At 38.3% G+C, this 12,415-nt stretch overlaps 1 protein-coding gene across 1 annotated transcript in view; it reads left to right on the plus strand.

Moving 5' to 3' along the window:
* Positions 1–7,183, plus strand: part of si:dkey-121b10.7 (heparan sulfate glucosamine 3-O-sulfotransferase 3B1) — a 46,281-nt gene extending 39,098 nt beyond the window's left edge. The window contains exon 2 of the mRNA XM_060899499.1: positions 6,255–7,183. Coding sequence (XP_060755482.1) covers positions 6,255–6,873 — 619 coding nt within the window. The 3' untranslated portion in view covers positions 6,874–7,183. The remainder of the gene's footprint in view (positions 1–6,254) is intronic.
* Positions 7,184–12,415: the final 5,232 nt, after the last annotated feature.

Genomic DNA, 12,415 nt, shown 5'->3' on the forward strand with positions numbered 1-12,415 from the left:
CCATATGAGTTTTTTTTTTTTTTAAATTTCTCCTGAGTGGAATAATTCCATTTTTTTTATTTATTTCTTTTTCTTTAGAGCTTGGATGTCAATTTCAGTTGTCATTGCCATGTTTTTTATACTTTGGCATTTAATACAATGTTGCTTTAAATTTTAATTTTTAAAGAAAATGAATATGTTCTTAATCCTGAACATCTGTTGTTATTTTGTGAATTCTTACCTTTATAACTTCATTGTAGCTTAAGGTACAAAACTCTTAAGTTGTCTACTGGTAGTGTGCATGAGGTAAGGGTTAGGGCGAGAAAACTATTAGTATACCTAACTGCAGTATGCTTCAAAACTAAAAAGTGGACTAGATGTATATAACGAATAGTATATTTCCAGTATGCTATAAAGTATACTTTTATAAACTAAAAAGTAGACTAGAAGTGTGTAACGAGTAAACCAATAGTATATTTCCAGTATACTACAAAGTATACTTTAGTAAACTAAAAAAGTGGACTAGAAGTATAAAACAAGTAAACTCATAGTATATTTCCAGTATACTATGAAGTATGCTTTTGTAAACTAAAGAGTGGACTACAAGAGTAGAACTAGTAAACTATTAGTCTCATCTCATCTCATTATCTCTAGCCGCTTTATCCTTCTACAGGGTCGCAGGCAAGCTGGAGCCTATCCCAGCTGACTACGGGCGAAAGGCGGGGTACACCCTGGACAAGTCGCCAGGTCATTACAGGGCTGACACATAGACACAGACAACCATTCACACTCACGGTCAATTTAGAGTCACCAGTCAACCTAACCTGCATGTCTTTGGACTGTGGGGGAAACCGGAGCACCCGGAGGAAACCCACGCGGACACGGGGAGAACATGCAAACTCCACACAGAAAGGCCCTCGCCGGCCACGGGGCTCGAACCCAGGACCTTCTTGCTGTGAGGCGACAGCGCTAACCACTACACCACCGTGCCGCCCGTAAACTATTAGTATATAAGTTTACTTGTGGTATACTTGCAGTACAAAATAAAAAATACTGGTTGTATACTCAAAGTTTACTTCTCTTAGACTTAAAGTACACTTTTTATAAACTAAAAGTGGGCCAATTTAGTCCCAAGAAGTATTAGATTAGTTTACTTACAAGTCTACTGTAAGTACATTGATATCAGTATACTTGGTACACAAAAGTATACTTAAGAAAATGTACTTTAACTTTACTTAAGTACACTTAATAAAATGAACTTAAAGTATACTTCGTTTTGATAAGGGTATACCTGCCCTCCAGGTTTTACAAGAGCTAACCTGTGATTTGTTAGCATCGCCTTAGAGAAACATGAGAATAGAGCCCTGAGAACATGGCTGACTTTGGTCTTATGGCCTCTTAGTTGGGGCAGTGTCATGATTCAAACTTGCGAACTCTTAAGGAGAGACCGTTGTGTCAGTGTGGAGTCTAGAACTGTTGATTAGCAATGTATTTTAAGAGGCTAATCTAGTCAGACTACTGTCCACTCAGTCTGCTACTCATTAACTGTACATTCATTTTGCAAGGCTGCATACTTGCCTACTGGCTAGCAAACAGAGAGCTATCTGACAGCCCGGCTTCATGCTGGTACACACATCTGTGCAGCTTGGCCTGAGGCTAGCATTATTGACCCACATACTTACCGCTAATGCTACACTAGGTGTGATCAAAACAAACAGTACAGTTTCTAGCCACCTTATCAATCCAGCAGCTGGAGATGTTTCTCGATAAACAACAGCTATGCTTATAACGTAAGAGGACTAACGAAATAAAAGGTGGACCAGGCTGGCAGAGGATTTTTATCTTTTTAGCTTTGAAGATGAAGAGGTGGGACGGGTGAGTGCGTGGGCCTTTTTCAAGACCTGGCAGAGCATCTGAACTATTCACTGATTACATGCTAGCTCTCCCCAATGTAAACATGATGTCAGCAGACAAGGCAAGCGCCATTATGGCTTCCATTAGCTTGATTACACTGAATTAAACACACACTTAGACATGTGTATGCGCACACAGCCAAACAGTGCTAGCACTCGAGAAACTGGGAGAGAACAAAAACATGAACCCATTAAATCTGAGAAACTAAGTGTTCTGCTTGCCTCCAGGCTCACGTTGTACCATTAGAGCATTTATGAAGTTTGTGTGCGAGCTTCAGAAAATCTGATCAGATATTATTGGTGGATATTGTTTACAAAGTGCAAAGTGTTATGAATTGATATTTTTGATCTTGTCGTCCACTGTAAACAACGGATCCCTGATTTGTGGAAGACAGCATTGTTTTTTTTTTTAAAGATAGTTAGCTAGCTTCCTCTGTTATATTAGATAGAAAGCTTGCCAGAAGTTTCCACAGGGAGTCTGGTTGAGAGCAGTTATGAACCCAGTTTGCAGTTATGGAACTGTAGAAGTTAAAGATAGGTCGGAGAATTTTTTTAGAAGCATTTTTTGTTATCCATCCATCCATCCATCCATTATCTGTAGTCGCTTATCCTGTCCCACAGGGTCGCAGGCAAGCTGGAGCCTATCCCAGCTGACTACGGGTGAGCGGCGGGGTACACCCTGGACAAGTCGCCAGGTTATCGCAGGGCTGACACAGAGACAAACAACCATTCACACTCACATTCACACCTACGGTCAATTTAGAGTCACCAGTTAACTTAACCTGCATGTCTTTGGACTCCGAGAGAATCCGGAGCACCCGGAGGAAACCCACACGGACATGGGGAGAACATGAAAACTCCACACAGAAAGGCCCTCGCCAGCCGCTGGGCTCGAACCCAGGACCTTCTTGCTGTGAGGCGACAGTGCTAACCACTACACCACCGTGCCGCCCATTTTTTGTTATATTTCTTAAAATTTTCTTTACATCCTGACAACATGGAATAAATCAAATGCTCTGACAATAAAAATAAAAAAAAATCTGTCATCTATGGCAGTCACAAGGCTGTAAGAAGCCAGTCTAATCATTTAATTCGGTCCAAATGAAAAGATTGGATGGTTTACCTGTGTGTCTACCTGCCTACCTGTGCACACTCTGCCCGTACACTCATTGAGCTTGACTGGAGTCTTCCACAAGGCTGGGCAGACAAATCGCAGACATATTACTAAAGTTAGCGAGCTAGTCGATAGTTATGAGTGCTAACAATAGCCATGTTCGTTGTTTACATTCATTATAATAATGTTAGATGCTTTCTTACATGTGAATGAGACGTGAGGTAGTTGGATATGACAGCAACGCACTACGCTCTTTCTCATGGACTCGTCTTTAAGCAGTAGTCAGACAGTGCGTGTTCATGTATTTTGAAGGAATGGCTTTGGATGGAGGGGGTGGGATTTTCTGATGGGATGCTTTCAAAATCTATCTTACTTTTGCTGGTTTCTCTAAAATGACTTACCCTAGCTTTAATAAGTTGAATACAGTTAGGGTCTGTGAATTGTTGTTTGTGCTATTTGTTGGTATATAGAATATAGATTTTCCATACTTTTCCAGCAGCCTTGGGTTTTGTCCAGTGAGTGTTTTTTTTTTTTGGGGGGGGGGGGGAGTAATGGGATTCACATTTAATTCAAAATAAACCTCATCCTATTTAGACAATGTCCACTTCCAGATACAGATACAGATATTTAGAGCAATAAACAGAAACGGATAACTGCACATAAACATAATGGTCCATAGGCTTTGTACAGGCTCAGATACTGTGGTGCAAGGCCATTCAGTGCTTTAAAGGTCAATAGTAGTATTTTATAATCAATACGAAATTTGATTGGGAGCCAATGCAATGCAGATAAGACAGGGGTGATGTGGTCATATCTTCTAGTTCTAATAAGGACCCTTGCTGCTGCATTTTGAACTAACTGGAGCTTGTTTATGCACTTATTGGAACATCCAGACAGTAAGACATTACAATAATCCAACCTAGAGATAACAAAAGCATGAACTAGTTTTTCTGCGTCATGTAGTGACATTAAATTTCTTATCTTAGCAATATTTCTGAGATGAAAGAAAGCTATCCGGGTAATGTTATTGATATGAGTTTTGAATGAAAGACGGGAGTCAATGATCACACCGAGGTCTTTTACTGCTGCATGTGAAGAAACAGAAAGGCCATCCAGAGTTACTGTGTAATCAGAAAACCTACTTTTAGCTGCACGTGGTCCTAGTACAAGTACTTCAGTCTTGCCAGAAGTTAAGCAGAAGGAAGTTAATAAGCATCCAGTGTCTAATGTCCTTTACACATTTTTCTATTTTATGTACTGTAACTTCCAACTAAGTTGGTGCTTAGCATTCGTGTTTATCTTGTCCATGGGAAGATCACATGGTCTCTCACTGTGATATCTGTGTACTGAGCTATGGTCTATGATACTTGCACTAACTTTATATGCAATGAAGCTAAATGGAGGTTTACATTCTATATGAACCTTATGCCATTGACACGCTGGTTAATCACAGAGTTGGAAAGAGAAAAAGAAAAGAAAGAGGAGACTGCTTACCACAACCAGTGTGCCTGCCCAGACAAACCAGACACTAATCTGCCACACATGCTCACGATGGAAATAATGAGACACGGTCGTGCATGCGATAATGGAACAAAACATTTCTCTGCATAAATAAATCGCGTCAACACTGCATACATGGGTTTAAAGTAATATTCCAAAGTTTCATGGTGGCTACATGCTGAGGATACATGCAAAAACAATCACTTTGAGATATTAAAATATCGTGAAAGAGAGAAAAAGAGGGAAATGGAAATGTGTTGGAGGTCCATGGTCATAGTAGCGCTTAGAGAGCTTAGTGGCTCTGAGGAGATGTTTTCGCACTGCACTGAGAACAGTTTCCAGTCTTCTGATGACAGCCAGGATTGTCATAAGAGACAAAGCACAACTAGTCTGGAATGAGTGCAGATGGGAACTTGGAAAGATCATTTAGAAGTCCTTTGTAGGAAATCCTACAGGAAATTACTGCTAAGAGATTTTTGAGGTTTTGAGGTTTGCTTTTTAAACCAAACAGACATTTCATTTCCAGCTGCTCATTCTCGCTGACCTTCATATCACAAGACTGCCATTTTAATGAAGGAAATATTCATGTTTGTGTAAATTCAAGGATTTGGATTATTAAAAGAAGTATGGGTGTCCTTAACAAGAATGATCATTGTTCGATATTTATTATTAGGAGGGAAATTAATATTTTTGAAATGCAAAGCACACTGCAAATGCTTGACTGTTGTAATCATTTTCAAAGATGGCTTCCTGAATGTGGTCAAATGTAGTTTCGACGAAATAAAATAATATCACGTCTATAAAGCATCTTTGTTGAAAATCATATATAATTCAGTTTATAGCTGCAACAAACACTACAACAAGAAGTCCTAATTTTTGTATACATTGTTTTAATTTGTTTTAATTAAAAAGGGGAAAACAAGAAAAACAGCTTTTTATTTATTTATTTTGGCACACAGTACAATAGGATTTTAATTCATCTTATTTTAAAGAATGAAGTATTGACTCATTTGTAATACTTTCTACATGTTCCACCACACAAGTCTAGAAGTTTAGAAATCAAATATATATGAATCCAAATATGAAAACAGGATCAGCTTGGAAGTACAAGTTGATTATTCTACACTACAGGCTCTGGTTAAGATGTGTAGTCTAGAGCTGTAGTCTTTTTTTAATGAAAGATACAATAAAAAAATAGGATTAACATAGGCAGAAATAAATTTTAGTTGTTTGAAATATTCTTAAATTTCAGCACCTGGAAAATCCTGCTGATTTAAAAAAAAAAAATTTAGCAGTCATGTCATTCTTCTTTAGAGTCTTCTTGCTGTTTTGAAAAATAAAGTGTGTAGTGCTTTACATTAGCCACTAACAGCAAGAGCTTTTTGTAATCTTTGTTTTAAAGCCAAATGTTTTTAAATTTTTGAATATCTCATTTGCCTGTAGTTGTTTTATTTATTTATATATATATATATATATATATATATATATATATATATATATATATATATATATATATATATAAACCAAAATCAAATCAATGCAACATACACAAATTCTCTAAGGGCTTTAATTCATTTTCAGGATGAAAATCAAGGTGTTAAACAATAAAGATTCCCATTTTTGAAAGAGGGAATAGCTAATTTTTTAAAATACATTTGTTTTATTAAATATAACAGGAATATACTTCTCTGTTTTTCTGGTGTGAAACTGATAGATAACAGATCCTGTTCTGAATTTTAATGTTGTAGAAATCTAATGCCCCGTACTCTGGAGGGACAGATCACAATGGAGAAGACCCCCAGCTACTTTGTGACACGTGAAGCCCCTCGTCGTATCTTCAGCATGAACCACAACACTAAACTGATCGTGGTGGTGCGGGACCCGGTCACTCGGGCTGTCTCCGACTACACGCAAACTCTCTCCAAAAACCCAAGGCTTCCCTCCTTCCAGTACCTGGTCTTCAAAAACTCCAGCTCAGGCCTGATCGATACATCATGGAGTGCCGTGCGCATCGGAATCTACTCCAAGCACCTGGAGAACTGGCTCCGGTACTTTCCGCTCTCACGCTTGCTGTTCGTAAGCGGAGAGAGGCTTGTAACGGACCCAGCGAGCGAGATGGAGCAAGTGCAGGACTTTCTGGGCTTGAAGAGGCTTGTCACCAACAAACACTTCTACTTCAACCAGACAAAAGGCTTCCCATGTTTAAAGAAGCCCGAGGGGAGCAGCAGGCCGAGGTGTCTTGGCAAATCAAAAGGCAGAGCTCATCCTCACATACCTTCTGATGTGTTGTACAAGCTCAGGGACTTTTACAGGCCTTTCAATCTGAAATTTTATCAGATGACAGGCCAGGATTTTGGCTGGGAATGAAAGCTATCCAGAGCTCAGTGATTAAGGCTCCATTGCCAATGATACTGGTGAGCCTTTATGCAAGGCCCTTAACAACCCCATGCTTCAGGGAGTTGTATAAGAGCTGACTCTGAGCATGGACCCCCCAGTGATTGGAATGGATGAAAAGTCAACAATTTTCCCTTTGAATGCTTAACATAGGAATATAAAAGTGCTGGCTGTAGCAAAGTATTTCTCCTTGTTTGATTCAGTGATTACAATGTCAACACCATTCCAATAGCTATTAACTTTTTTGAAAGTTTATTATGACTGTTGAGTTGTTATTACAGTATAAGCACTCAAAAGAGTTGTACTTCGTTCCATTTGACTTGTATTAGACACGAGACAAGGTGCAGCAGTCTGCTCCTTCTTTTACATTCTTTTTTTAAATTAAACATTAAAAATCCAATCACCCACTTGTCTTTTCATCAAAGCAACACATTCCTGAACCAATTTCTCCCCAAATCTTTATTTAAGTTCTTCTTTTAAAGACAGAAAGCTGTAACTTGGCCTCACATGTGTCGTAGCTTACTAGTTTATACTTTCTAGACACCCTAAACATGGTGTCAGTCAGACTGCATTCCAATTTAAGAATGAAATTCCAATGTGTCCAAAGGTTACTGCTCAACTCATGATACTTGGGGTGATCGCTTCAGTAACTGGAAAATGATACCAGCATTGTGAAGTGTTGCAGCCTGGGATTGAAAATGATTAAAACAGGATTATATGTCATGAATCGAAACAGAAAAGCCTATAATTTTGAAGTATTTGTTTGGGGAGAGGTGGTGGTGGTAGCATCATGTTGAGACTTACTCTTGACCTCTTTGTTGCTTCTCTGACTAATACCCTCTTTACCTGGTCACAGATTTGGTGGACACCCTCCTCTAGGAGTCATGGTTGGGCCATGTATTTTTATTTTTAAATAACAGACTGAATGGTACTCCATTGGATGTTCAAAGTTTGGGATCTTTTTTTTTGTAACCAAACCCTGGCTGATATGCTTCCAGAACTTTGTTGACTTATTTTGATAATCTTCATGATGCTGTTTGTTCAGGTATGTTTTCTAATAATCTCTGGTGTGTTCCAGGAACAGGTGCGTTTATAGTGAGATCAGTGACACTTTAGTTGCACACAGGTCAACTCTGTTCAAATGATTCTAGATAATATTTTGTTCAAAAAAAAACTATTTTGATTCAGTATTATGGGCTATTTGTGTACAATCATGACACATCATCACAGTTATGTAGTGATCCAGGTTATAATACTCCAAGAGGGGTGAGGAAGTACTTATGCTAGCCACTGTAGGTCAAAGACTTAGAATCTCGGAATTTACTTTCTAAAATGTACCCTCTATATGTGTTAATTTAACCTGGTGTCATGGTTGTGAACTGATAAGGAGAGTAAAAAGTTAAAATAAGAGATGTGGTTTGTGGCTTATCGTAGCTTTTCTTTGGTATGAAATCCACCAAATCTCTCCAGTTCTGTTTTGCCTCATTTCAATTGAAATAAAGAGTAAAAGGAAGCTATAAACAATTTTAAAGGTGTATTAAACTAATTCATTGTTTTCTTTTCTTCCTTTTGTTTTTTTTTTTAATCCAGCTAGCGCTATTCACATTTACATGGCACCAACTACTTAACAGGTTGTTAATACAGTATACAATGGATATAAAAAAAATGGACACATCCTGTTAAAATGATAGGTTTTTCTGATGTAAAAAAAAAAAAGAGACCATGATAAATAATTTCAAAACTTTTCCCATCTTTAATGTGACCTATAACCTGTACAATTCAATTGAAAAACAAACAAATCTGTTCGGGGGAAAAACATAAAAAATTAAAAACATACAATAAGCTGGTTGCATAAGTGTGCGCACCCTTAAACTAATACTTTGTTGAAGCACCTTTTGATTTAATTACAGCATTCAGTCTTTTTGGGTTCACACCTGCCATCAATTAAAATAACTCTGATTAACCCCAAATAAAGTTCAGACATTTACTCAGTTGCATCCTCCAGCAAAAGCCAGGGTTCACAGAGAGCTTACAAAGCATCAAAGGGAGCTCATTGTTGAAAGGTATCAGTCAGGAGAAGGGGACAAAAACATTTCCCCAGCATTAGATATACCATGGAGCACAGTGAAGACAGTCATCAAGAAGTGGAGAAAATATGAGACCACAGTGACATTAGCGAGAACTGGACGTTCCTCCAAAATTGATGAAAAGACAAGACGAAAACTGGTCAGGGAGGCTGCCGAGAGGCCTACAGCAACACTGAAGGAGTTGCAGGAATTTCTTGCAAGTACTGGTTGTGTACTACATGTGACAACAGTCTCCCGTATTCTCCATATGTCTGGACTATGGGGTAGGGTCAAAGAAAAACATCCAGGCCTGGCTAAATTTTGCAAAAAAAAATACATCAATTCTCCAAAAAGCATGTGGGAAAATGTGTTATGGTCTGATGAAACCAACATTGAATTTTTGGGCCATAATTTCAAAAGGTATGTTTGGCACAAAAACAACACTGCACATCACCGAAAGAACCCCATACCCACGGTGAAGCATGGTGGTGGCAGCATCATGGGTTGTTTTTCTTCAGCTGGAACAGGGGCTTTAGTCAAGGTGGAGGGAATTATGAACAATTCGAAATACCAGTCAATTTTGGCCCAAAACCTTGAGGTGTCTGCTAGAAAGCTGAAGATGAAGAGGAATTTCATCTTTCAGCACGACAATGACCCCAAACATGCATCAAAATCAACAAAAGAATGGCTTTACCAGAAGAAAATTAAAGTTATGAAGTGGCCCAGCCAGAGCCCAGACCTAAATCCAATTGAAAATCTGTGGCGTGACCTGAAGAGGGCTGTGCACAAGAGATGCCCTCGCAATCTGACAGATTTGGAGCGTTTTTGCAAGGAAGAGTAGGCAAATATTGCCAAGTGTAGATGTGGCAGGCTGATAGACTCCAACCCAAAAAGACTGAATGCTGTAATTAAATCAAAAGGTGCTTCAATAAAGTATTAGTTTAAGGGTGTGCACACTTATGCAACCAGCTTATTGTACATGTTTTATTTATGTTTTACCCCCGAACAGATTTGTTTGTTTTTCAGTTGAATTGTACAGGTTATAGGTCACATTAAAGGTGGGAAAAGTTTTTAAATTATTTATCATGGTCTCATTTTTTTACATCAGAAAAACCTGCCATTTCAACGGGGTGTGTACACTTTTTATATCCACTATATAAAACACTATATAAAAGCTATACATGGAGAACTTCCCTAAAGCCAGTCTCTTTTAATGGTTTAATACATAAAATGACATAACTTTGTCATCTCTATTTGACACTATAATGAAAATGTTTCTTTTAGAATTTTTTTTTCTTCTGAATTTCCTCTGAATTTCTGTAATGACCTTGATGCTCTGAGAGTTGTGTTCATTTCACTAATGCATGGGCAGTTATTTTTTTTATTTTTACTGTCAGATAAGAAGTGGACAACGCCATTTTGCTGCTATTCAAGGTTTAATATTTGATAATGTTTTATTAATTTAATGCCCACTTTTTAATATCTCTTGAGTACTCGACCGTTTCCTAGTTTTATTGCGTTAAATATTCCATTATTCCATTTGTTGCCATTTGTGCATCCTTTAAATGTGATTAGAAAATCTTGCTCTAATTAGTATGCAGATATAAAAGCTGAGTCATAATGCAAACGTTGAGTCATAATGCAAAAATATATCGGATGAATGATTTTTTTTTATGACGACGATCTTTTAAAAGAGCAATAAATACCATGTTTGTGTTTTATTTACTGGATTAAAATGCATTAAAATATCAGGAACTATTGGTAATTTAAAAAAAAAAATCCTTATCCTTGTATCACATTGTTTCAGATTTTAATAATAAATTGACTATAGGGAAGATACTGTACTGTTATTCCTTCATTTTTATAATACAGAACATCAGAATATAATTTAAGGTTGTTTAACTTTGTTATTTATACGATAGTTCCAACATACAATTGTCCCTATGTGCAATTAAGCAGATTTTATTCTGATTGTGTTCAATATTTACATTGACTATTGATAAAAATGTTCTGGAATTTAATTTATGCTATAGATATGAGGCAAGATATGAATAGATTTTGTTTCAATAAACATATCTGTCATTTAAGTTATTTCACAAATGACATTAAATTTGTCTGTGTTTTTAATTTCTTTAACCAGGCATAGTATACATGTATACTACACATCTTGTTTACATTCTATTCTTGGATCTTTACGCGTGCTGAGTTATTTTAGGAGACAGAGAGCATGAAAGCATGCTGAAAGTGCATGTCAGTGCATCTGGAGCTAAATTTGAAGTTAATGTGATGAGAGAAAGCTCTCCGAGGTTCCGAGGTGTGAGCAATCAATTTGTAGGGGGTGTCACTGGAGACCTTTGGTGTGGCAGTCTTTGACCTGTAAGCACTTGGACATCTCCCCATGCTGTCATATTAAAGCGCTGACCACCAGAGAGGTTGTCTTTCCTGTCCATGCATTCGTTTTACACATCCACCAAGACCTCGTTGAACGACGGGGAAATGGTATGATCAATAACTGCCTGCTTTAGTTTATGGTCCCATTGCCTGGTTCCTATATTCATCCTGTCTCTGTGGCATCATGATTTAGCCTAGGTCAAGTAGAGGCCACTTCCACATCAATAAACTATTCTTTAACTGTCTTTGCTTATTATAGAATGGAAAATATGCACAAGAAGACAGTATAGTATACAGTCATGTGAAAAAGAAGGTACACCCTCTTTCAAGTTTAGGTTTCAAGTGTTGGGACATAATAAAAAATCATCTGGTCCTTACCAGGTCTTAAAATTAGGCAAATACAACCTCAGATGACCAATAACACGTGACATATTCACCCTGTCATTATTTATTTAACACAAAGTAAGCCAAAAATGCAGTAGCAGTGTATGAAAAATTAAGTACACCCTTATTGCTTCCATAGAAATTATGAAGGCAATTAGCAGCCAGGGCGGCACGGTGGTGTAGTGGTTAGCGCTGTCGCCTCACAGCAAGAAGGTCCTGGGTTCGAGCCCCGGGGCCGGCGAGGGCCTTTCTGTGTGGAGTTTGCATGTTCTCCCCGTGTCCGCGTGGGTTTCCTCCGGGTGCTCCGGTTTCCCCCACAGTCCAAAGACATGCAGGTTAGGTTAACTGGTGACTCTAAATTGACCGTAGGTGTGAATGTGAGTGTGAATGGTTGTCTGTGTCTATGTGTCAGCCCTGTGATGACCTGGCGACTTGTCCAGGGTGTACCCCACCTTTCGCCCGTAGTCAGCTGGGATGGGCTCCAGCTTGCCTGCGACCCTGTAGAAGGATAAAGCGGCTAGAGATGATGAGATGAGATTAGCAGCCAGGTGTTGCTGATCAAATTAATTTGATTAACTTCTGCTTTTTAAGAGGTGGCAAGTGTGGCCACCTCTTAAAAAGCAGAAGTTTTGGCAGTTTGCTGGTCTGGAGCACTTGAGTGTATGTTAACAATG

The sequence above is a fragment of the Neoarius graeffei genome, chromosome 18, assembly GCF_027579695.1.
Source record: "Neoarius graeffei isolate fNeoGra1 chromosome 18, fNeoGra1.pri, whole genome shotgun sequence".
Taxonomy (NCBI): Eukaryota; Metazoa; Chordata; class Actinopteri; order Siluriformes; family Ariidae; genus Neoarius; species Neoarius graeffei.